Below are 27202 nucleotides of genomic sequence, written 5' to 3' on the forward strand. Positions count from 1 at the left end.
GGCGAGCTCTGTTTTCGTTGGACTCGTGCTTAGGACTTGTTGTGACCTTGTGACCCTGAGTTGACGCCGGTGCTAACGCGTTTATTCCGGCACTCTTATTCTAAAGGCGTAGTCCCTGACTCATGGAAGTCTGCCCTTGTCCATCCGATCCAAAAAAAAAGGAGACAGTTCGGATCCGGCAAACTACAGGCCTATTGCTATTACCTCCCTGCTCTCCAAAATCATGGAGAGCATAATTAGCCGTCATCTCTTGGTATACCTAGAGGGTCACCAGTTGATCAACGACCGACAATACGGGTTTCGCCATGGTCGGTCGGCAGGTGATCTTCTGGTATACCTAACACATAGATGGGCTGCGGCTATTGAAAGCAAGGGGGAAGGCCTGGCAGGTAGCCTGGATATAGCGAAGGCCTTTGATCGTGTATGGCACAAGGCGCTCCTCTCCAAACTTCCATCATTTGGGCTTCCCGAGAGCTTTGGCAAGTGGACCTCCAGCTTCCTCACTGGGCGTAGCATACAGGTCGTTGTCGACGGATATTGCTCGAACGCGAAGCCCGTGAATTCTGGAGTGCCCCAAGGCTGTGTGCTGTCTCCCACGCTGTTTCTTCTGCATATCAATGATATGTGGGACACCTCCAACATTCATTGCTATGCGGACGACAGCACTGGTGATGCCATATACACGGGCCATGCAGGTCTCTCTCGGGAAATCGTCGACCAGTGCCGGGAGAAACTTGTGTCTTCTATCGAGTCCTCTCGAGAAGGTCGCGGAATGGGGAAAATTGAACCTTGTCCAATTTAACCCCCAGAAGACTCAAGTTTGCGCGTTTACCACTAAAAAAACCCCATTTGTCGTATCACCGCTCTTCGACAACACTTCCCTCAAAGCCTCGCCTAGTATCGGAATACTGGGTCTCAAAATCTCGAGCGATTGCCAATTTCGTGGTCATCTGGAAGGCAAAGCCAAATTGGCTTCAAAGAAACTGGGCGTCATTAATAGAGCACGGCAATACTAGCGCTCTACAAAGCGCAGGTCCGGCCACACATGGAGTATTGCTGTCATCTCTGGTCTGGCGCACCCCAGTATCAGCTCGATCCATTTGACCGCGTGTAACGCAGAGCAGCTCGAATTGTCGGGGACCCAGTGCTCTGTGAACGGCTGGATCACTAGGCGTTGCGTAGAGACGTCGCTTCATTGTGTGTCTTCTACCGCATTTATCACGGGGAGTGTTCCGAAGAGCTGTTTAACCTGATTCCTGCCGCCGAATTCCACCTTCGCATGACAAGCCACAAGTTAGGATATCATCCTCACCATATGGATGTGTGGCGGTCCTCCACAGTGCGGTTTTCAAGGAGCTTTCTTCCACGTACTACAAAGCTGTGGAATGAGCTTCCTTGTGCGGTGTTTCAGGAACGATACGACATGGGTACCTTCAAAAAAAGCGCGTACACCTTCCTTAAAGGCGGGCAACGCTCCTGTGATTCCTCTAGTGTTGCAAGAGATTGTGGGCGGCGGTGATCACTTAACAACAGGTGACCCGTACGCTCGTTTGTCCTCCTATTCCATAAAAAAAAGCATAGGGAAGCATAATAACGTTTCAGTTGAAACAATATTAAACATTAGACCTAATTAGAAAAAAGTGTGTAGGTAATTATTTCATCTGTCAACGTGTTGTGAAGTCCTGGACCAATCACAGGCACTTAAAATAGGCTAAGTAGCTTGGAAATGGCGCTTATATAATTATAATATTTATAATATTATAATATTCGCGGCTAAAATCCCAACTAGATCCTAGTTTGCGTAATAATTTAACAATGTGTTACGAATCCAACGCAATTGCGATCTGAGTACGAATTAATATAAATCTTATTATCGGCTCTCTAAAGTAGCAATTTTTTTTTAAATATGTACAAGTCTTACTTCTGTACTTTTCCTCTTTATCAGAATAACATACACATATGCGTAAATTATTAATTTTAAATGGTGACAAAATAATAATTACTAATGTGCTCATGACCCCAGCTTTTTCTAAGTCAATAAGCCTTGATAACCGCGGAATTAGTAAATACTTACTAGATAGTTTATTATCTTTATGTGATATCACTTACTTCTAAAATTAAATACAGTAAAAACTCTTTATTCATGGGGTATATGTTCCGTAAATATGCCGCGAATGCAGAAACCGTGAATATGGAATGGTAAATTAATATGGGATTTCTCTCACTTGGCAGTTTTTAAAGCTCCTTCAATTGGTCTAATAATATTTTACTTTATTATTTGTCTATTTGCGCGAAAAAAGAAATCTTTGGCCGCGAATATAGAAATTGTTTCGCATTTTTTTAATCCGCGAATATTAAAAACGCGAATGAGGAAAGCGTGAATAAGGAGCTTTTACTGTATACAAATACAATTTGTACCAAAATTTATAGACGGCATTTGATATGCGGGACTCGAACCCGCGCCTCTCGGGCTGTTAGATTTGATAGAGCGACATCTCAAATCAATCCCCTAATGTGCAATTATTGGGTTTGAGCAGGCTATCAACTGTAAAGTAGATCCTGTAGATGGAGCCAGAACCTGAGAGTTAAACAAAACAACAAGATTTACGGTCGATGCGTCACTCGAGTGGTTGGCTCAGTTGGTAAGCTCTCGGACAGAACCCCAGAGGCGCGGGTTCGGGACCCGCATCGTTCATAAATTAAAATTGTATACTTAATAGATGTTTATTATGTCTTCAGGTGGAGTTTGTCGAGCAATTGTTGGCCCGAATGTGCCACTACCAACATGGCCACATCAATGCATACCTCAAGCCGATGCTGCAAAGAGATTTTATAAGCATGCTGCCGAGTGAGTATTCTCTTTGTTAGATTCAAATATTTTATATTATTGTACATATACATATAGGTACAAAATAATCGTACATCTTAATATATATAAATTACGTGACACGTTGTTTGTCCGCGATGGACTCTTAAACTAATGAACGGATTTTAATGGGATTACTCCATGGAGTGCAGTTTGGTCCAATTTGAGAGATAGGATAGTTTTTATTTCGATTTGGGACCCATAATTATTTTTATTTTCAATATTTGTTTTGTATGGACATATTTTCTATGAGAGAATTTAGTGACGCACGGTTTGACAGTTCCGCTGTGAAACAATTTCATTATAACAACAGGGAGCATTTTTTATGAAATAATTCTTGATGTTTTGAAATAATATTGGCAAATTCATAAAAAAACAGTATTTTATTTATTATATTGTACAGAACAACGTCTGTCGGGGCAGCTAGTATACATATATGTACAAAATAATCGTACATATACATATATCTACAAAGTCACTTATTGAAAGAAAAAAACTACTACCGATTCGAAAAAGATCTATTTTATTTAAAAGAGTGGCTGTTGAGTTTCTTGTATGTTCTTCTCACGAGCTCTACTTTTTCCGAACATATGGTAAATTCAGTAATTTAAAACAAATAATTGTAGTGACGATTCAAAAGCGCTGAGTTTAGGTCTAATTGAATTAAGACTATGACAATATGTTGTTTTTAAAGTGATAACCCTCACTTCTAGGATTTATACACATAAAATTTGAAAAACAAAATTTTATGAACGATGCGGGAATCGAACCCACGACCTCCGGCGTTCCGTGCCGGTGCTCTAACCAACTGAGCTAACCGTTCGAGTACCGCCTCGCTATAATATTCTGTTTGCTTTGTTGAACTGTCAGGTTGTTTTATTTGTGTATTAATCCTAGAAGTGAGGGTTATCACTTTAAAAACATAACATATTGTTTAGATTTGCAAGAGCGACATGTCCAGTCAATTTCCTAATATGCAAAATATTGGCGTTGAGGAGGTTATCAACTGTAAAGTAGATCCTGTAGATGAAGCCACAACCTGAGAGTTGAACAAAGCAAACAGAATTTTGGAGCGAGGCGGTACTCGAACGTAACGAGCTCAATTGGTTAGGGCACCGGCACGGAATGCCGGAGCTCGTGTTTTCGAGTCACGCATCGTTCATAAAATTTTGTTTTTCAAATTTTATTTGTGTATTAAGACTTTGACTCTCAACTTGATTGCCCTGGAGGCATTAAGTTATCCAGGAAGTAGGTTTATTTATTTGTATTGAAAAATTGCAGCTTGAAAATCCTTTTAATCATTAATTTTGCTTCTAATTTCAGAGAAGGGTTTGGACCACGTAGCAGAGAATATTCTGTCGTACCTTGACGCTAGCTCGCTGTGCGCTGCCGAGCTGGTCTGCCGGGAGTGGCAGCGCGTGATCTCCGAGGGCATGCTGTGGAAGAAGCTGGTGGAGCGGAAGGTCAGGACGGACTCGCTGTGGAGAGGACTTGCGGAGAGGAGAGGATGGTTAGTTTTGGTTTGAGATTGTTCTCTGTGTACATAAGTTTGCCCCAGAAGATATGTAATACATAAAAATCTATGCCATTTAAAAGTTATTGCTCATCAGCGGTGGACAAAATTTATGGAGGCTTAAAGAAGTGACAATACAGAAAAATTGTTGTTATAGTACTAAATTTTCTGCCTTGAAGCAGTAATGTTTCCACATTACTGCTTATTGTGTTTAGGTCTAAAGGACGTCGTAGCTAGTGAAATTATTGGGCAAATGAGACTTAACATCGTATGTCTCAAGGCTGCCACTCTGAATTTTTGAGTTTTTCTAGAATCCTGAGTGGCACTGTAATGTTATGCGCAGGGCGTATTAATTACCATCAGCTGAACGTCCTGCTCGTCTTGTCCCTTGTCTCATTGTATTTTAAGTGTTTGTTTCTGATTCCAGGATAACATACTTGTTTAAACCGAAGCCAGGCTGCCAACATCCTTCGCACTCCTTCTACCGACAACTGTATCCAAAGATAATTCAGGACATCCAATCTATTGAAGACAACTGGAAAATGGGCAGGCATAATTTACAAGTGAGTTTGCATCTATCTAATTAAATTTTCCAGTTTGTACAACTGCCCTGTTCAGTACTGACTTGGGGTGTTATTCTGAAAGTTATATCAACTTGTTACGGTTGTCCGTTTTTTTGGCCGTTGAATAAAAATTAGATTTCTGGTAGTTGCAGCATTTCGTTTTGTTGCAAATCTTAATTTTTAATTTTCCTTTCTATGATATTATTCGTTTATGAATTTGGTTTATATGATTCCTGCTTTTATTTGCAAGGCTGCTTGATATTCGGAAATCTTGAAAGAAAGAAAGAAAAAATGGTTATTGACGTCATTATACATTCTGATAGTAGTTCTGAAAGTTAAACTATTCTAATTATGATCTAATGACGCCAAAGGGCCCCCAACTCAGCATAGTTGTGGTTTCGAAAGAATCCACAATGCTGGTCTTCCGTGGAAACCCACTACTACTAACGCACAGTCCTGTCACACGAAGGTGTACAAACTATTAATTCTCTATGAGCACAAAAAATAGTGAAACTCGGATCTAAAATTAAAACTAACAATAAATAAAAACAATTAAACTTGATTTAAACTTGCCATTGCCACACAAAACCAACTATTTTTTTAAATATTTTAGATTGATTTCTTCACAACTATTTCAGTTGTACACTTTGCATATTCTTAGTTTATTCTCAGGGATAACTTTATACCAAGATTACTTGTAAGGCCGTATGTATGTGTTATATACTGCTATTATCTGCCAACTGTAATCCCTTCTTGGACAGTATGGGCCGAGGTGATCACATACCATCAAATAAACCATTTGTACAGTGCTCCCAAATTAATAATGCGCATACAGATCTTCGCCACTTTTCGGCAACGGTCGTATTTCCCGACCGTCGGGACACGATATCTATATAGAGTGGTAAAATGCATTACTTTTGCATAATTTAGTAGAATTATATTACAATAATAATAACAAGAGGGGTGTGTAATAGGAGCTATATATAATTCCACATAGATTGAACACGTGCAGTCGGCACCAATAGTTAAAGACGACTGACTGACCGGCTACCACAGCTGACCGCCCGATTTGTTTTCGTATTGTGAACACATGATTTGACTCCCTATTTCTTTCGCACAAGGTGCAAAATGCAAGTGCATTGTTTAGGGCTCTTACGATTGAATTATTCGGGTGTTTCCGGGAATACGCCCATTAGTGAAGATGCGCATTATTAATTTGGGAGCACTGTAAGCTCGTTTCTCTTCTTTAATAATAATTGAAAAAGAATTACCTAATTAACGATATTTCGACGGAAAAACACCATTGTAAAATATTGTAGCGCGTGGGTACTCCCTCACACGCGGGATCTTTGTACAATAAAACATTCGAATATTTTCTGGTACTTATAAATATGGTAAATATTTTATATTGGGCTGAACTTTCTTACTTTACTTAATTCTCTATTCTGTCTGATTCGATCATTTTCTCATCCGCGTCAATATTTTAAATTTGAATAATTTTCTGTTCTTTAGCATGACGGCCAACCATAGAACAATGAGTTATTATATGCGGTTAAGAACTCCTTGTTACAATATTGTATAGTGATACTAGCTGAGCCGACAGTCGCTGTTGCAATAGAAAAATCAGCCATCGGAAATGTGTAATCAAAGTTAATGAGTTAAAACAACATATTCTCGATCCATTTGACCGCGTGCAACGCATAGCAGCTCGAATTGTTGGAGACCCAGTGCTCTGTGAACGGCTGGATCACTTGGCGTTGCGTAGAGACATCGCTTCATTGTGTGTCTTCTACCGCATTTATCACGGGGAGTGTTCCGAAGAGCTGTTTAACTTGATTCCTGCCGCCAATTCCACCTTCGCACGACACGCCACAAGTTAGGATATCATCCCCACCATCTGGATGTGTGGCGGTCCTCCATAGTGCGTTTTACAAGGAGCTTTCTTCCACGTACTACAAAGCTGTGGAATGAACTTCCTTGTGCGGTGTTTCTGGGACGATACGACATGGGTACCTTCAAGAAAAGCACGTACACCTTCCTTAAAGGCCGGCAACGCTCTTGTGATTCCTCTGGTGTTACAAGAGAATGTGGGCGGCGGTGATCACTTAACACCAGGTGACCCGTATGCTCGTTTGTCCTCCTATTCCATAAAAAGAAAAACGATCGAGGATTTGCTTGCAGCTGCGATGTTGATACCCCTTGAAAATCTGAATGATTTTATAATATTATATGATAATAAAATGATAAGGATTAATATTGTATTTGTGTAAACAGCTTTTACATTAATACTTGATTATTGACAATTATTTTAAAGTATAAAACTGTATATAGTATGTTATCCTTAATAGATACATATGCCATTGCGGACTTTTCTGTAGACCTATATCTAATATATAAAATTCTCATGTCGCGATGTTTGTAGTTAAACTCCTTCGAAACGGCTTGACCGATTCTCATGAAATTTTGAGTGCATATTGGGTAGGTCTGAGAATCGGACAACATCTATTTTTCATTCCCCTAAATGTGAAGGGTGGTCCACGCCAATTTTTTTTAATTTTTTTTTAAATTTTTTCTTAAATTTGGTTGATTATGAGTCAGCATTAAAAAATTCATATCTACAACTTCAAATTTTCACCCATCTACGATCAACAGTTACTTTTGTATCACGATTTTAATATCGGCAATACAACAACGTTTGCTGGGTCAGCTAGTAAGATATAAAATTCCACCATAATTTTTTTGTTATATCGCCTAGACTTCACTTTTTTCCGACACCTCCATAAAATTTCGTTAATGTATACAAAAACTCGGTGCAGTCGTTTTTGAGATTATCGCGAACAGACAGACGCGTTGTGTTGATGTTTGTAATGTGAATGCGGAACATTGACTGTGAATTGAATTGAATTTGACATTGAATTGACCAGTGGGAGGCTCCTTTGCACAGGATGCCGGCTAGATTATCGGTATCACAACACTGCCTATTTCTGCCGTGAAGCAGTAATGTGTAAGCGTTACTGTGTTTCGGTCTGAAGGGCGCCGTAGCTATTGAAATTACTGAGAAAATGAGACTTAACATCTTATGTCTCAAGGTGACGAGCGCAGTTGTAGTGCCGCTCAGAATTTTTGGGGTTTTTCAAATATCCTGAGCGGCATTGCATTGTAATGGGCCGCGCGTATCAATTACCATTAGCTGAACGTCCGTTATTTTCATAAAAAAAAACACATCGACTCAAATGTAACAATAACATCCAAATGTTTGATTTCAGAGAATCAACTGCAGGTCGGAGAACTCCAAAGGCGTTTACTGCTTGCAGTACGATGATAACAAGATTGTGTCAGGACTCAGGGACAACACTATCAAGATTTGGGATCGGAAGACATTGCAGTGTGTTAAGGTATGTACTACTCGGTTACATTATCACTGGACCTGACGTCGATGAAGTCACATCGTCTCTTTGTTACGGTGTGCAAAACAAGCATCAGTAGGATATTAACAATTTATTTTGTCAGTATTATAATATATTGATTTATTCAAAGAAATTAACATCTTGACTGTTGCTTCTCAATATATTCTTGATAATGTGATTTATGTTCATAGGCACTTAAGTGATACTGTCATAACCATAATGTTAACACCAGGAACAGACATAAACTGATGATGCCTACTACTCGGCTAAGTCAAGTTAGTAGACAGACAGATAGCTCATAATTTTGAGAAACAACGAAAGAAGACAGATAGACAGCTCATAATTTTGTGGGGCGATGTATATGCTTTTACAACAAGATTCCAGAAAATGTTCAAAACAAAAGTATTACGTTATTCAAAAGAATTGTTAAAAAACGTTGGTGTGGTAAAGGTTACTATAACATAAATGACTTTCTTAATGATACCAGAGATTGGGAATGGAGTGCCCTCAGGCTATTAAATAATAAGTTTAATTGTTCAATATTACTTTGTAAATATATTTATTCAATGAAAAAAAAAAGCCAGCTGAGTTTGTTGCGCCCATTCTTCTCAGGTCTGAGGCATTCATTTTGGAATGGGTGGTAGTTTTTTGACTTTCAATAAGTGATGTCACATCCTATTTTGAATAAAAATATTTGAATTTGAATTTTGATGTTAAGGTGTTGTGTTGTGATGCTAACTATTATTATTATAATGATGAAAAATCAATGAAAGAAGTAGTAGAAGTATTTATTTTTCTGGCAGTAATCTTAAAGCGAAAAATGTGTCCAATGTGGCTAAAGAAGTTTCACTTCAAAAAAAAATCTTATTTTCATATGGAAATATGTTTTAATTTATGTATTTTTTACACTTTCAGGAACTGCAAGGACACACTGGCTCTGTGCTGTGTCTGCAGTACGACGAGCGGGCTATCATATCGGGTTCATCGGATAGCACTGTCAGAGTCTGGGATGTGAACACGGGGGTGATGCTCAACACATTGATACACCACTGCGAGGCTGTGCTGCATCTCAGATTTTGTAATGGAATGATGGTCACATGTAGTAAGGTAAGCTTTGATTTCCCCATTCATTCCCCCTTCCCATATACTGGGCTCAACAGCTTGGCACCACAAACATACTCCCGGAAGTCTTTTGGAAGGAGAGGAGGTTGCTTGGAGGCCTCTGGAGGAGTTGGGGTGGGGACGAATAACAAATATATTCCCATGCACGCAAAATATGAGGACAGTTGTTGAGTTGCGAGAATTAGCCCGATTATACCATACCCAGCTTTGATTTATTTACATTGTGACATGGGTATATATACCCTCTCACACCATTTATTAAATTTAAATAGTACCAGCTAATGTATAGTCACAAACATATCTGATCATTACAAGTAATTGTTATTTTTTTTTTATTTTAAGTTAAAGCTAAGGACAAAATTTTAACATTAACTATGACACATCATCATCAATTGAAATTGATAAACTATTTGTTAAAGAAAACTATCTAAATGGTAACATCTTCAGAGTACTGATGAAGAAAGAAGAAATCTTCACGGAAGAGTCTTCAATCTCACTGCCAATGTAGAGAAAAAGCATTACATCACCAATGAAGGAGTTTTTTATTCCATAAAATTGTTACATCATTATTGTGCATTAAAAACTTGCATATTGACAAGATAGTTGTGGTAGTTGATTACATCATGTGGTGTGGGTAAAAACTTGCGAACCGTACTTCTGTAATATGGGAATGACCTTACATCAAAGACCCGCCGACATGCCATATTCATTCAGATTTTTTTTGATAACATAATTGACAAAATAGTAGTTATTAATTTACTTGTAATCATTTAATTATTGTACTGTTTTATTTAAACTATAAATTAAAATTGGTAGCACATTATTTTTACATTATTTCACCTGATTCCTGCCGCAGAAATCCACCTTCGCACAACACGCCAGAAGTTAGGATATCATCCCCACCATCTTGATGTGTGGCGGTCCTTTACAGTGCGGTTTTCAAGGAGCTTTCTTCCACGTACTACAAAGCTGGTGAAATGAACTACCTTGTGCGGTGTTTCCGGGACGATACGACATGGGTACCTTCAAAAAAAGCGCGTACACCTTCCTTAAAGGCCGGCAACGCTACTGTGATTCCTCTGGTGTTGCAAGAGAATGTGGGCGGCGGTGATCACTTAACAACAGGTGACCCGTACGCTCGTTTGTCCTCCTATTCCATAAAAAAAAACATAATTTTTTTCTGTATTATTTCAAATAGTTTCTTTGTGAAATAATTACACCTGGGTGTGTGGGTGAGGAAAATATACAGGGACAGAGGGAACTGACCTGTTAAATGATGGTGCTCCTCTCCAGACCCGGGGGACACAATTGGCCTTGGTATAAATCCCGTCTGCTACGTTTTAGTTCGTGTGTGGTTAGGTGGCGCATCCGCCTTTATTATGCGCATGCGTGTGGGTGCGTGATCTACCGACGAGAGTGTGAGGGAACGAGGTGCGGAAAGAGGGAGAGGAAGAGGGGAGTGGAAACGAGAACTTGATTGATAACTTAAGTTGAAATAAGCAAATGAAACATGGCACAAACAACATTGTGATTCTCCAACTCCAATTACTTATTATATATACCCTTATTGTCTGGCTAATGAGGAAACATCATCTACTTATTACCTAAGTATTATATATAAAATCAGCTTTTATACTATGACATAAGAAAATTATAATCTCGTGAACATTAAGGGTGTCTTGCAAGGGGTTGCCACGATGGTAAGTGTCTGGCAATGAATAATGTTCTGAAGTGATTTTTAATAATATTCTGAAGGTAATACCGAAAAATCGCACTTTATTCTTTGATGTATTTAGATCGGTATTTTACACACCTTTAGTACCATTTACCTGCCAAAGCCACTGCAACCGAAACTCCATAATGGACCATCGTTCTTACCTGTGTTGGGAGCATGGGCTGACCAACTTTCAGCTTTTATAAAATGACATAGGTCTTGGGTCTATGGGCTCTTGCTCTATTAGGTCCAGAGATAATGTAACACACTAGATACATATATTATACAAGATTTATTTAATTTCCAGGATAGATCAATAGCGGTATGGGATATGACATCAACCACAGAGATTATGTTGAGAAGAGTGTTGGTTGGGCATCGGGCAGCTGTTAATGTTGTGGACTTTGATGAGAAGTATATTGTGAGTGCCAGCGGGGATAGGACGATCAAGGTAATGTACTTTAAAATCATTGACGTATAATAAACAGCAAGACTCACAATCACGCCTCTATTTGGTAGAGTTTTCGTTTAGTTGTGTTTCGACCGCGCTTTGAATAGAGCGCCACGCAATGACAAGTGTTCAGTGAAACTAAAGAAGGATGGATTTTTTTCTAAATAACTACATTTCATTTGCTAAAACAAAATATATTGCCTCGTGTTCGCGTCCGAGCTTCTAATGAGCGTATACAATAGATTTTAAGATTTTATTTTATTGATGTATATATATACATTGCTATCTAAAGTCTCACTAACTTACTAACCGAGTAGTAGGCGTTACTAAAACAAATAAGTTACCAGACAAATAAAGTAAATCGCCAGTAGTTACTACTCGGCCACATTATCTCTGGAGTTCCCTGGAATGTTTTACTACCGTTAGGTACATGTTGTGATATTTTCGTGCTATCTGTGATCGCATGTATATCGTGACTGCTGTGTTTTTGAAGTTTTCATTGTTATAGTTTGACTTTTGTTGTTAATGGTTCTGTATTTTATGTTGTTCTGTGTCGCTATAATGCTACTGCCTGAAAAATTAATATTTTTTAATTGATTTTTCATAATAATAATCAGAATCACAGCAATTTACATCATAAATTAATCGTAGTTTATAATTTTTTTTTGACGACCTATATAGTGTGGCTAGTGACCTTGGCTACTGCGCTAGAGGTCCCGGGTTCGAATCCCGATAGGTACAAACATTTATATGATGAATATGTATTTATGTATGTTTAAGTAAGTATATTGTATTAAATATATCGTTGTACTTGTACCCATAGTACAGGCTATACCTAGTTTTTTGGGGCAAGATAATTTGTGTCAGTGTGTCAGTATTATTATTATTATTTATTAATGATAATATCTTAGTGATGCGTTTTTTTTATGAAAATTAGGAACGAGACGAGCAGGACGTTCATCTGATGGTAATTGATACGCCCTGCCCATTACAATGCAGTGCCGCTCAGGATTCTTGAAAAACCCAAAAATTCTGAGCGGCACTACAATAATTGCGCTCGTCACCTTGAGACATAAGTCTCATTTGCCCAGTAATTTCACTAACTGCGGCGCCCTTCAGTTTTAACCGAAACTGTTTTGCACACCGTAACAAAGTAACGATATGTCGTCATCGGCGTTAGGTCCAGCGATAATGTGACCTGAGGGACTACCATCAACTTTTAATAAGCGATGCGATTCCGATGCAGTTCAGTTTAGGTACCTAAACTGAATCGGTAAAATTCGTACCATGCCTTAAGTACATGCCTTTTACTGTATGGCGTTTGGATCGCTTATGAAGAATGCACGAAATAAATTTGTCTGTGGTCTGCAGTGTGAGAAAGAGATGACGCTCTACAGCCGTTGCATAAGTTTCTCTCTTACTCGAACTATATGAGTTGCGTTTCGAAACCTAAAATGATATGATTTTAGTGGATAGTAGTCAAATTATAAACCATTAAGCCCTTTTTTGTACTAATTAAGTAATAGTAATATAATAAATACAGTTCTTTGATTTACAAATTAAATGTTTAGGTGTTTTCGTAAATAACTAGTTATGAACGCACATCCATTGATTGATGTTTGATTTGACAGGAGCACAGAGTACATTTTTTTAAATTTGTTCTTGCGAACAGGCTATAGCCCAAGCCCTTACTGCTTCGTCTTTAGTATTTTCATTTTCGGTATTTTGTTTTACAAAAAAGTCCTATAAAGTATTCTCATCTCATCTTTCATCAATAAAATTTTCCTTTTCTGTATGTTTTCACTATTTGTTAAAAAGTTATTAACAACACGATTCACTTTTCTCTGAGGAAGTAGCAATTTTTTTCAAATGGCCCACTTTGACACATGAGCTATCCAGTTCAGGTTGAAATATTACCTCATGGTACGAATTAATGAACGAACTAAATCAGTTTGCGATTCACTTGACATCCAATTGACATAATTGCGATTTAATCAGTTGATTTGACGTCAATTTAAAATAAATAGCTCCAATCACGTCGTGATACGAAATAGCAAAGCAGTTCATTTTAGGTTGTCAATTGAAACGCAATAAGAGTTCATGGTAGGCCCGCTGGTAGTAAATAGGAGTCAAAATTGCAGGTGTGGAACACGTCGTCGTGCGAGTTCGTACGCACACTGAACGGTCACAAGCGCGGCATCGCGTGCCTTCAGTACCGCGACCGGCTCGTGGTGTCTGGCTCCTCAGACAACACCATCCGGCTGTGGGACATCGAGTGCGGACAGTGCATCCGGGTGCTGGAGGGACACGAGGAACTGGTGCGCTGCATACGGTGAGTATAGGACCACCAACGAGTTACCATCATCAATTTGTACCAAAGCAGAAAGAAGACGAGAGGAGATAACTCGCGAAACTGTCACGTTAAAATAGCAGAGGAGATGTCAGCTGTGAGAGCTCGAAATCAATCAAGTGTTGACTTCGAAAGGATGACGTCATCACTCGACGCGGCACAATATTCTATAAAATAGAAATAAATATTATGACTGTTCATTGTCAGTACATTTATGAAAATTTAATATACGTTCACAAAAATCGTCACCTTTTTGCTCTTGATAGTGATTTTCATTATTATAACTCTAGAAATAAGGGATTGCTTGTAACTAATTCTAATAGGCTTCATAAGATACATAATAGCTTTAAGGGTAAATGTATACACTTCTATAATAAAGTCCCAGCCACTGTTCAGGCATTATTTATAAATTAATTTAAATGTTTTATAAAAAAATGGCTCTGTCGTAAATCCTATTACTCCACAGCTGAAAATCTAAATGATCGGACAGCCTGGGACTAGATAGTGATTATTTTATAGCAATAGAAATTACTGTACAATATTGTATATTATCATTGAAAAGAGGGCAAAAAAAGAATGCTGGGAGAGTTTCTTGCGCCGCTTCTTCTCTCTCAGAGCGCCATTTGTTTCCGAAGCGGTAGTAGTATCTAGTAGTTATTAGAAATGACATCAAAAAGAATTCTAAAGCAATCAATTTTGAGAAAATAAATGCCTTTTATGCCTTTTTATAGAAAAATAAGACATCCCCTCTCCTCTCCGCTTGATCCATTTCCACCGAAGCTAAGCGGAGAGGAGATGTGGAAATAACGAAATCTGATTGGTTCTCAAAATATATCTCCTGTCCTCTCTGCTCTAGTGGAAACCGGGCCTTATCTTAATATATATAAATTACGTGACACGTTGTTTGTCCGCGATGGACTCCTAAACTAATGAACGGATTTTAATGGGGATTACTGCATGGGGTGCAGTTTGGTCCAACTTGAGAGATAGGATAGTTTTTATTTCGATTTGGGACCCATAATTATTTTTATTTCCAATGTTTTTTTTGTATGGACATATTTTCTATGAGACAATTTATTGACGCAAAGTTTGACAGTTCTGCTGTGAAACAATTTCATTATAGTTAACAACAGGGAGCATATTTTACAAAATTATTCTTGACGTTATGAAATATATATATTGACAATTCATATAAAAACAGTATTTTATTTATTATGCACAGAACAACGTCTGTCGGGTCAGCTAGTTTTATATAAAAAAATCTAGTTAGATACCATTGCTGAACACACTATCTATCAAAAAACGTGACTAAAGTGATAACTTTAACAAATCTAAATTGAACTATTTAATATTGAAATTGTCTAACTTGAGAAAAGATTAGGTTATTACTTAAATTTTATGTATATTATGTATATTAATACTAGCTGACCCAGCAAACGTTGTATTGCCGATATTAAAATCGCGATACAAAAGTAATTGTTGATCGTAGATGGTTGAAAATTTGAAGTTGTATGTATTTTTTAATGCTCACGTCAAACAAATATCAAAAAAAATTAAAAAAAAAATTTGGCGTGGACCACCCTTAACATTTAGGGGCATGAAAAATAGATGTTGTCCGATTCTCAGACCTACCCAATATGCACTCAAAATTTCATGAGAATCGGTCGAGCCGTTCCGAAGGAGTTTAACTACAAACACCGCGACATGAGAATTTTATATATTAGATTAATATGATAACGTAAAGAACGTTATTTATTAATAAAATAATTTATTGAGTATAAAATATATTTATATTCTAAGTTACAATCTATACTAATATATAAAGCTGCAGTGTTTGTTTGTTTGAACGCGCTAATCTCTGGTACTGCTGGTCCGATTTCAATGATTCTTTCAGTGTTGGGTAGTCCATTTATCGAGGAAGGCTATAGGCTATCTATATATAAGATGTTTTTTTGTGTTTTTTTTTATGTATTTTTTTTTTCAAAATTAGGGATCCTTAATAAAATTGCTATTTTGTAACACAAGGTGTAAAATCGAAAACCTATTTTTGCGTGCGCTGCAAAAACTATTGACAATAGAACAAAATGATGTACAGGCTATAATATAGGCAATATTTTATTACTTATAAAACTATCGCGTGAATTATGCTTTATATGGCAAAACAACGTTTGCCGGGTCAGCTAGTCCTTGAATATGTACACTAGAATTTGTGTATGTACATTATTGATATCATTATTTAATGATAATTATATTAAATAAATTAAACCCCCCCAAATAAGAAGTAATCACTTTAATAAATATGAAACAATGTCAAAAAATATTTTACTAAAATAGATCATTGACAATTTCCGGACAATCTAGAATTTTATTGTATTTTGTTTGGTTAACAGGAGGCCTTCGAATAGATTTTGAATTCCAATAACAGATTTACAATCCTATTTTGAATAAAGACCGTTGAATAAAGAATCCGTTTTTAGTTTAATAGTTACAATAGGTTGTATCCTTTCGTTGAGAGGTTAAAAATTGTGGGAATTGCTTTATATTCAAATTTATATATTTTTATTTAAAAAGGATATAAAACCACTTATTGAAAGTCAAAAAGTATGCCTCAGACCAGAGAAGAAGACTTCTCACGAGCTCAACTTTTTCCTTACATATGGTAGATTCAGTAATTTAAAAGAAATATTTGTAGTGACGAGGTTAAAAGTTATGGGAACTGCTTTATATTCAAATTTATATATTTTTTTCTTCAAAATAGAATATAAAATCACTTATTAAAAGTCAAAAACTACCACCCATTCGAAAAAGTATGCCTCAGACCAGAGAAGAAGGGATCTGTCACGAGCTCAACTTTTTCCTAACATATGGTAGATTCAGTAATTTAAAAGAAATATTTTTGTAGTGACGATTCAAAAGCGCTCAGTTTAAGCCTAATTGAATAAAGTTTAATGATAATAATGGACCAGACGAGCAGGACGTTCAGCTGATGGTAATTGATACGTCATGCCCATTACAATGCAGTGCCGCTCAGGATTCTCAAAAAACCCAAAAATTCTGAGCGGCACTACAATTGCGCTCGTCACCTTGAGACATAAGATGTTAAGCCTCATTTGCCCAGTAATTTCACTAGCTACGGCGCCCTTCAGACCGAAACACAGTAATATTTACACATTACTGCTTCACGGCAGAAATAGGCGCCGTTGTGGTACCCATAATCTAGCCGGCTTCCTGTGCAAAGGAGCCTGGTGATTTTGATTTTTGACTTTGACTTTCGGTATGCCGCGCAGGTTCGACAACAAGCGGATAGTGAGCGGCGCGTACGACGGGAAGATCAAGGTGTGGGACTTGCGTGCCGCTCTGGACGTCCGCACTCCGCACCAGGACCTCTGTCTGCGAACACTGGTGGTGAGTACGCGACATCTGTCATACGAGTCATGAGAAAATACACTCTTTTGCAAAAAAAAACACGGGCAACTAGGTAAACCTGTTTCACTATCATCTTCATCATCCGACGACCCATATAGCCGTATAGTTAATGACCCTGCCTACTGAGCTAGAGGTCCCGGTTTCGAATCCCGGTCGGGTGCAATCATCTATATGATGAATATTAATGTTTGTTTCCGAGGCATGGATGTTTTTAAATATTTATTTATGTTTAAGTAAGTATATTGTATTAAATAAACAGTTGTCTTGTACCCATAGTACAGGCTATGCCAAGTTTGGGGCAAGATAATTTGTGTAAAATTGTGTCCATTTTATTAAAAAAAAATCTTCAGATTATGGCATAATTCTAACTAGGTCTATAATAATAATACTTTAAATGAATAAGCAAAATGTAGTCTCTGTCAATTTCATCATTACATATCGATGGAAGTGATGAAAAATTATCCCAGAGTCTAAACACCTAGTTGCGCATTTGTTCATGAAATAAAGAAACAGGCTAAAAACTTGTTTTTTTTTTAACATAGAAATAAAAAGTGAAAGTTTAATATCGAGTGTGGCCGCCCTCTTGCTAAAATGACCACTTGTATTCGTCCGGGTGTGCTATCGATGCTACTCTTAATTGTTTTTGTTGAATACGCTCCCACTGCGCAGAATTACATTTCTTAGCTCCCTGATGTTTTGCGGAGTGTGCTGCACAGATCTTACTCTTCGTTTTAGAACATCCCAAATGTGATCTATGGTATTTAGGTCGGGACTTCGAGCTGGCCAATCCAAACGACGAATCCCTTATGAATATACGTTTCCACATCGCCACAGTGATGAGTGCGGGCGTTATCGTCCACTAAAATAAAATTTTCTCCAAGATCCGTTAAGGCGGGTTGTTCGAAAGGAATTAGGCAAGATATGGAAAAAATACTTAAAAATTAATAAGTTTAAAAATTAGTTTATTGAATTAGGCGTTACTTTGCGGAAATCCATAATTATACAAATGATTTAAGTTTTCTTTAGTGTTAATTCCGCCAATATTTGTTTATAAAACAATTCGACACGTGTTTCGCCTTCCCGTTCCGCCAAAATTTGGCGTGACAACACGTCCTGAGGATGCCTCATGTAGAGGCGAAACACGTGTCGAATTGTTTTAAAAACAAATATTGGCGGAATTAACACTAAAGAAAACTTAAATCATTTGTATTAAAAATTAGTATAAAAAAATAGTATTATAGTAAAAATCTTGTCGCACATGATCCTAACTCCCATGTTTATGTAGTCGACCGGCTGAGTACCTACGGCTAGCATGATGCTAATATAACACACACATTGAATTTAATGACTCATTTCGCATGCGATCGCCCGGGCTGCCAAGTCGGCTAGATAACTGCTTTTGTTTGTTTATAATCCAAGTCACTAGAGACAATAACTTCATAATTTTCATTGTATACTTATTAATTGGTAATAAAAGCATTATTTCGTGATAATAGTATTTAATTGAATGACAATAGTCCGAAGTCAAACATGGGTAACTAAGTATGACATGACATGACGCCTCCCCCGCGATTTCCAGGAATTAAGGGCGCCGGAAGCAGCTGGTCCAGGTGGCGGATCCATATATATCCGCTATCCGTCTCTATCTGGTAGTGGAGGTGTCCAATCCGGCGAGTCACTGTACCAAACTCCCACTTTCCGCCAGATATCGAGTAGTTGCCAGCTTGCTCTTTGCTCTGAAAACTTGCAAACTCTCTCACCTGTTCTTCTGGGTGTTGCCTTAGGACGGGCTCTTATCTTGTCTTCTCTTCCAAACATCAGTGTATATGGGTAGTCTCCGGATATGACCGGACGAAGGAGACTTCTGACAGTATGGACCTTGTGTAGTATCCCACCACTGCGATTCTCTCCTAATACAGATTATCTAAATCTACCACCAGGAGAGTTTCATATGTGATTGTAAATGTCTGTGTATCATGATTGAAGCATGTTATCAATCCGACTGTAAACTAATTTGCCATGAGCGGGTTGTGTTTTAATGAATGTCGAACCGCTGGCGCAGGAGCACACGGGCCGCGTGTTCCGGCTGCAGTTCGACGAGTTCCAGATCGTGTCGTCATCGCACGACGACACGATTCTCGTGTGGGACTTCCTCAACTACAACGGCAACTCGCCGCAACCGCAGCCGCAGCCGGCGCCGCAGCGGCGCAACTCGGCCGAACAGGACCGCGCCTTCTTCGACTAGGTGAGACTTGATCTTTTATTCAAATTCATTTTTTTATTGAATACTAGCTAGCTGACCAGACAGACGTTGTTCTGTATATAATAAATATTAATTTATATGAATTTGTCAATAATATATCATAACATCAAGAATTACTTCGTAAAATATGCACCCTGCTGTCGTAACGAAATTGTTTCACAGCAGAACTGTCCAACCGTGCGTCATTAAATTCTCTCGTAGAAATTATGTATGGACACATCGAAGGAAAAACAAAGTTGTTGTTTTTATTTAATTTAGCAGCATTTTCCTATTTATTCACCTTTTAAACCTTCTCTGGACTTCCGCAAATAATTCAAGACCTAAATTAGCCAAATCGGTCCAGCATGTTCTCGAGTTTTAGCGAGACTCACGAACAGCAATTTATTTTTATATATATATAGATATGTGATAACACACTGGTCGCGTCGCCTTAAAGCTCCGACTATTTACCACAACTAATTGTCATTTTCCTAGTTGCGATCCTCTTCAATGGAGAAATTTTTGTTATGAGCGATAAAGATATTTCTGTACTTTGGGGCCCTCCATAAATAACGTTACCTAATTTATTTTATCGCGCCCCCCGTGCTTGTTACAGGTGGTCACAAATTTAAATATTTTTATTCAAATTAGGATGTGACATCACTTATTGAAAGTCAAAAACTACCACCCATTCCAACCAAGGAATGCCTCAGACCACAGTAGAATGGCCGCAACAAACTCAGCGCGCTTTTTTTACATCGAAAAAATGTGTTTACAAAGTAATATTGTACAATTAAACTTATAATTTAATAGCCTGAGGGCGGTCGCTCCATTCCCAATCTGTGGTATCATTAAGAAAGTAATCTATGCTATAGTAACCTTTTCCACATTAACGTTTTTTCACAATTCTTATGAATAAAGTAATACTTTTGTTTTGAACATTTTCTGGGACCTTGTTGTAAAAAGCATATACATCGCCCCACAAAAGACTTACTAACTCGACTTAGCCGAGTAATGGGCATTATAAGTTTATGTCTATCCCTGGTGTTATCATTATGGTTATGACAGTTTCTAGCAAATTCACTTATGTGCCAATGAACATACATTACATTATCAAGAATATATTGAGAAGCAACAGTCAAGATTGATGTGAAAACTTCTCTAGCAGAGTTGGGCAATTTTTGATAAGGAAAAATCTACTGGGGTTGCGTACCCGACATGCTAGTTACACACTTTTTGATAGGTGAAATCTCGGGAGTTCGCGTCACCTAAATACTTATAGCAGAATATCTGAAGCTATACAGCTGACATATTGTGTAACATTAGTGCTATGTATATCTTATAAGTGAAATTGAAAGAAATTAGTGAAAAGTTCAATGTGTATATTCTGTGCTTTGTTGAAATAGTGTTTTGTTTGATTACTATTATATTATATTATTATTATTTAGTACATGTGTACATCTACTACATCCAAATCACGTTTTTTTATTAAATTTAACAATGGCTGTAATATACAAAACAAATTAGTTTGTAAGGTGCTGCATCAAACATATGAATCGTGTTGATAGTTAAATGCGTTTTAATTATCAAATATATCATTAAAATTAATTAAGAATAAACTGTATAAATATAAATTATCCTATTTTGGATGCATCAAACTTTAGACTCAGCATACGTTCTCAACGTGGGCGATAACGCCACCTTTGAGACTTTCGGGGGGCAGTAGAAGACCCAGACAAAATTAGGGGGCATTGAGATGGCGCAGATGGGGCGTGGGTAGATTAAAAAATATAGTCTAAAAAGGCAAAAAAATACACGAAAATACTCTAGAAAAAAACCTATTCTCAAAGTGGGCGGTGAGCAAAATACGGTTGAGAAACTACAGAAAGTTTAGAGCATTCATTGTTTGTGAACATGGTGGTCGTGATAACTGTCATTAATCGCGTCAAACAAATAAAATAATTTACTAACTACAGCAGTCCTTATAAGCCATAATGCAGGACATTCATACTATTAATAGCCATTTTTCCCCTATTTGGAGTGAAACCTGTAATAGTCGAAGACACCTGAAGCACATCTTTGAGTCCTGTGTGGTTGCGTCAGGGAATTTTAAGTGGACTGTATTTAAAAATAATAGTTAAAAAAAAACTAAAAGGCACGCTTTATATAAATTTATTTTCTATTTTAAAACTATTAAGTACTTTAACATCAATTCCTGCCTTATCGACTATAGATGAAAATTATGTAAATTAACAAAAATCATATTTTGCATATTGAAAAATTGAATAATTTTATCAAATTAGTGTAATGCCATCGGTCCTCGATAAATCTACAAAGTTTGAACGAAATCTATCCGTTTAAAGTCGCGCCCAAAGAAGTCGGTTACAAACATACATACAAACATATAGGTGAAGCTAATATAAAGCGTATAAAAAGAGGTGCTCAGGAAAACAGAACAGCAATCACGAATAAAGCGAAATGCGGGTACTCAGCTCCTCTCCAAGATCCTGGGTTCTATATTCGCCTGAGTGTGCTGGCGAACCATATTTTATATTCGTGGGACAGTTAACGAAGAAATCACTACGATCTCTAGGCGGCAAATCAACAGAAATACGGGGATTTCCTGGATTTATCATTAAATGTTCTGGTGTTCAACCTTCGCGTTCGGTTACTTGACATAAATGTGTTTCTACCATGCAACCATAGTTGTATGAAACTCACTTTATTCATGTAGGTCACGGAAATGACACTTATGAATGTAAAAAAAATATTTTTTCTTATTGAATCTACCGCTACTTTGTGAAGGGTTGAGCTGATGAATAAGAAGTAGCAAGAAACTCATTGCCACTCTTTTATATCGCGATTTACATTTTCATCGATTTACAAATCATTTCAATTACAATATAATATGTAAAGTGATGCAACAAACTTACTCAAACGACAATTAGTCAGATATAGATTAGTTGCTAGGAATAAGTCAAAGTCAAAAAAATCTTTATTCACTGTAAAACTTTATAAGTTATTTAGTGCAAGTCAGGATGAAGTACAAAAGTTACAATAGCATTCAAATGAGTATAACAATATTCATTAACAAAATTTAGAACATTAATTCCAACTATCTTTATCATCCAAATAATCTTTCACATTATAATAGGCCTTAGATGTTAATTTATTTTTTACGATACATTTAAATTTTTTAATGGGTAATATATTAATTTATTTCAGTTTATTATAAAATATAACACAATCCACTTTAAAAGAATTAGCAATTTTACGGAGCCTAGTAGATGAAATTGCGAGTTTATGTTTGTTTCGAGTATTGACACTGTGTACATCACTATTCTTTTTAAATTGGCTAAATTTTTTATGGGCGTATAGGAGGTTCTCGTATATGTACTGGCACAGTGTACTGTCATAATACTTATTTCACTAAGGTGTTGGGGTTTTTGGGAAAAGAATGTGTCTTATTTGTGCAAGTAGCATAACCATTGTGCCTTTTAATTACAGTGATGCGACCTTAATATTAAAGTCAAATAAACAAATTTTTTTTTTAATGAAAATAATGGACATGACGAGCAGGACGTTCAGCTGATGGTAATTGATCCGCCCTGCCCATTACAATGCAGTGCCGCTCAGGATTCTTGAAAAACTCCATAAATTCTGAATGACACTCGTCACCTTGAGACATTAGATGTTAAGCCTCATTTGCCCAGTAATATCACAACTAGCTACGGCGCCCTTCAGACCGAAACAGTAATGCTTACACATTACTGCTTCACGGCAGTTGTGGTATACGTAATCTAGCCGGCATCCTGTGCAAGGGAGCCTCCCACTGGTAAAAGAGAGTAATTCAATTAGGCTTAAACTAAGCGCTGTTGAATCGTCACTATAAATATTTCTTTTAAATTACTGAATATACCCTATGTTTGGAAAAAGCAGAGCTCTTGAGAAGTACATACAAGAAACTCAACGGCCACTCTTTTCAATCAAATATTTTGCCCTGTACTTTCTCCGGGACGTAAAAAGAATAGGGGAGTCCCAGGCCCGTGGGTGTCGTAAGAGGCGACTAGGGCTTTTAGAAGTGGGAGAGTCACGCTGCCGTCTTATGACGTCAGCACAATCGGGCCAGACTCGTCCGGGTTAATTACCACACTCGCACAGAATACCGGCGTGAAGTAGCGGCCTAGTGCCGCTATGTTTCGCATAGGTTAGTGTCGAGGACCGGAGGCCATCCCTTCCCCCCCCCCCCCCCCCCACACACAAATTATGAGAGCGGTCCTTAAAAAGATATTACCCCAGGAGGGTACCAGCTCTACCAGAGCCGGAGAATCCCTCCCCGAGGACTCTCGCTCGGGCCGCTCTTCGTATTCTGGGGTGGGCACAGAACCGCACATGACCGAGGACAAACGAGGCAGTAACACCACGGCACCCCGCTCCACGCTCAACGTGGACTTTTGCAATATCAGGGGAATTCACTCCAATTTAATCGCCGTCCACCACCACCTTGAGACGGCGCAGCCGGCCTTGTGTTTCCTTACGGAGACGCAGATATCTCGACCTAGCGATACGTCATATTTAACGTACCCCGGGTACAAAATTGAGCACAACTTTTTGCCTCATGCCGGGGTATGTGTGTACGTTAGGGAGGATATCTGCTGTCGCCGTCTCGGCAATTTTGAGGGTAGGGACCTGTCTACTCTCTGGCTCCGCGTAGATTTAGACGACCGCGTCCGTATCTATGCGTGTGTCTACAGGTCCCATAGTGGTAACGCAGAAACCGATCATCTCATGGGCTGCGTTCAAGCTGCAATTGACGTCGTGCTTGCACAGATCCCCTCCGCTGAAATCGTGGTCTTGGGTGATTTCAACGGGCACAATGCCGAATGGCTTGGATCACGTACCACAGACTACGCAGGGCGATCTGTGCATAATTTTGCATTGGCGTATGGTCTGTCCCAATTGGTTGAGTCGCCAACGCGGCTCCCCGATGTGGATAGCCACATGCCGTCCTTATTAGATCTTCTGCTGACTACACATCCCGATGGTTTCCAGGTCTTTGTCGACGCCCCTCTTGGAACGTCCGACCATTGCCTGGTCAGGAGTGTAGTGCCTATCCGACGCCAACGTCGCAGACCACCAGCGACCCGCCGCGTTTGGCACTACAAGTCAGCAGATTGGGATAGGATGCGTTACTTTTTTGCATCCTACCCTTGGGGCAAGGTTTGTTTCTCTTCGGGTGATCCTAGTGCCTGCGCCATTGCAGTAGGCGATGTGATACTGCAGTGCATGGATATTTTTATACCAAGCTCTGTAGTACCGATCGGTGGCAGATCACAGCCCTGGTTCGATGCGTCAGTTAAAGCAGCATCTGACTGCAAAAAACAGGCGTATCGAACTTGGGTTGCGGCGCTGGGCACAAAGGATCCGAACTGCAAAGTTCTTAAGAGGAAATATAACCGTGCCTCCAGATTTTTTAAGCGGCAAATCGCCCGTGCGAAGTCTAAGCACGTCGTCAAAATCGGCGAGCAGCTTTCCAGTTACCCGACCGGAACACGCAAGTTCTGGTCGTTGTCGAAAGCTGCTCTTGGTAACTTCAACCAGCCGTCCATGCCGCCGTTGCACATGAGGAATGACACCCTGGCCCATACGGCAAAAGAGAAAGCCGAGCTCCTGTGCGCTCTTTTCGCCTCCAACTCGACTCTTGACGACAACGGAAAAACACCGCCGACCATCCCGCGGTGTCAGAGCTCTATGCCTGAAGTACAGTTCAGACAGAAAACTGTTAGGCGAGCTCTGTTTTCGTTGGACGTCAGGAAGTCGAGCGGGCCGGAAGGCATTTCTCCAATCGTGCTTAGAACGTGTGCCCCTGAGTTGACGCCGGTGCTAACGCGCTTATTCCGTCACTCTTATTCCAAAGGCGTAGTCCCTGACTCATGGAAGTCAGCCCTTGTCCATCCGATCCAAAAAAAAGGAGACAGTTCGGATCCGGCGAACTACAGGCCTATTGCTATCACCTCCCTGCTCTCCAAAATCATGGAGAGCATAATTAGCCACCAGCTTTTAGTATACCTAGAGGGTCACCAGTTGATTAACGACCGACAGTACGGGTTTCGCCATGGACGGTCGGCAGGTGATCTTCTGGTATACCTAACACATAGATGGGCGGCGGCTATTGAAAGCAAGGGGGAAGGCCTGGCAGTTAGCCTGGATATAGCGAAGGCCTTTGATCGTGTATGGCACAAGGCGCTCCTCTCAAAACTTCCATCATTTGGGCTTCCCGAGAGCTTGTGCAAGTGGACCTCCAGCTTCCTCACTGGGCGTAGCATACAGGTCGTTGTCGACGGATATTGCTCGAACCCGAAGCCCGTGAATGCTGGAGTGCCCCAAGGCTGTGTGCTATCTCCTACGTTGTTTCTTCTGCATATCAATGATATGTTGGACACTTCCAACATGCATTGCTATGCAGATGACAGCACTGGTGATGCCGTATACACGGGCCATGCAGGTCTCTCTCGGGAAATCGTCGACCAGTGCCGGGAGAAACTTGTGTCTTCTATCGAGTCCTCTCTCGAGAAGGTCGCGGAATGGGGTAAATTGAACCTTGTCCAATTTAACCCCCAGAAGACTCAAGTTTGCGCGTTTACCACTAAAAAAACCCCATTTGTCGTATCACCGCTCTTCGAGAACACTTCTCTTAAAGCCGCGCCTAGTATCGGAATACTGGGTCTCGAAATCTCGAGCGATTGCCAATTCCGTGGCCATCTGGAGGGCAAAGCCAAATTGGCTTCGAAGAAGCTGGGCGTCATCAATAGAGCACGGCAATACTTCAACCCGGCCCACATTCTAGCGCTCTACAAAGCGCAGGTCCGGCCACACATGGAGTATTGCTGTCATCTCTGGTCTGGTGCACCCCAGTATCTGCTCGATCCATTTGACCGCGTGCAACGTAGAGCAGCTCGAATTGTCGGGGACTCAGTGCTCTGTGAACGGCTGGATCACTTGGCGTTGCGTAGAGACGTCGCTTCATTGTGTGTCTTCTACCGCATTTATCACGGGGAGTGTTCCGAAGAGCTGTTTAACCTGATTCCTGCCGCCGAATTTCACCATCGCACGACACGCCACAAGTTAGGATATCATCCCCACCATCTGGATGTGTGGCGGTCCTCCACAGTGCGGTTTTCAAGAAGCTTTCTCCCTCGTACTACAAAGCTGTGGAATGAGCTTCCTTGTGCGGTGTTTCGGGGACGATACGACATGGGTACCTTCAAAAAAAGCGCGTACACCTTCCTTAAAGGCCGGCAACGCTCTTGTGATTCCTCTGGTGTTGCAAGAGAATGTGGGCGGCGGTGATCACTTAACACCAGGTGACCCGTACGCTCGTTTGTCCTCCAATTCCATAAAAAAAAAAAAAAAAAAGTATTTTTAATGGCTGTAATATACATAACAAATTGGTTAGATGCTGAATCCAATATATGAATCGTGTTTAAATCATTTGTTTCAATATTTAATTAAAAAAAAAAACTACGTATAATAAAACTGACTTCAAAA

At 39.2% G+C, this 27202-nt stretch overlaps 1 protein-coding gene across 1 annotated transcript in view; it reads left to right on the forward strand.

Annotated features, from left to right (window-relative positions):
* LOC126973318 (F-box/WD repeat-containing protein 11) overlaps positions 1-27202 on the forward strand; it is a 45762-nt gene that overhangs the window by 5919 nt on the left and 12641 nt on the right. Inside the window, exons 3-11 of the mRNA XM_050820535.1 lie at positions 2740-2848; positions 4190-4376; positions 4807-4942; positions 8209-8337; positions 9265-9456; positions 11493-11636; positions 13778-13968; positions 17274-17391; positions 19475-19657. Coding sequence (XP_050676492.1) covers positions 2740-2848; positions 4190-4376; positions 4807-4942; positions 8209-8337; positions 9265-9456; positions 11493-11636; positions 13778-13968; positions 17274-17391; positions 19475-19657 — 1389 coding nt within the window. The remainder of the gene's footprint in view (positions 1-2739; positions 2849-4189; positions 4377-4806; positions 4943-8208; positions 8338-9264; positions 9457-11492; positions 11637-13777; positions 13969-17273; positions 17392-19474; positions 19658-27202) is intronic.

Source organism: Leptidea sinapis, chromosome 29 (assembly GCF_905404315.1).
Source record: "Leptidea sinapis chromosome 29, ilLepSina1.1, whole genome shotgun sequence".
Classification (NCBI taxonomy): domain Eukaryota; kingdom Metazoa; phylum Arthropoda; class Insecta; order Lepidoptera; family Pieridae; genus Leptidea; species Leptidea sinapis.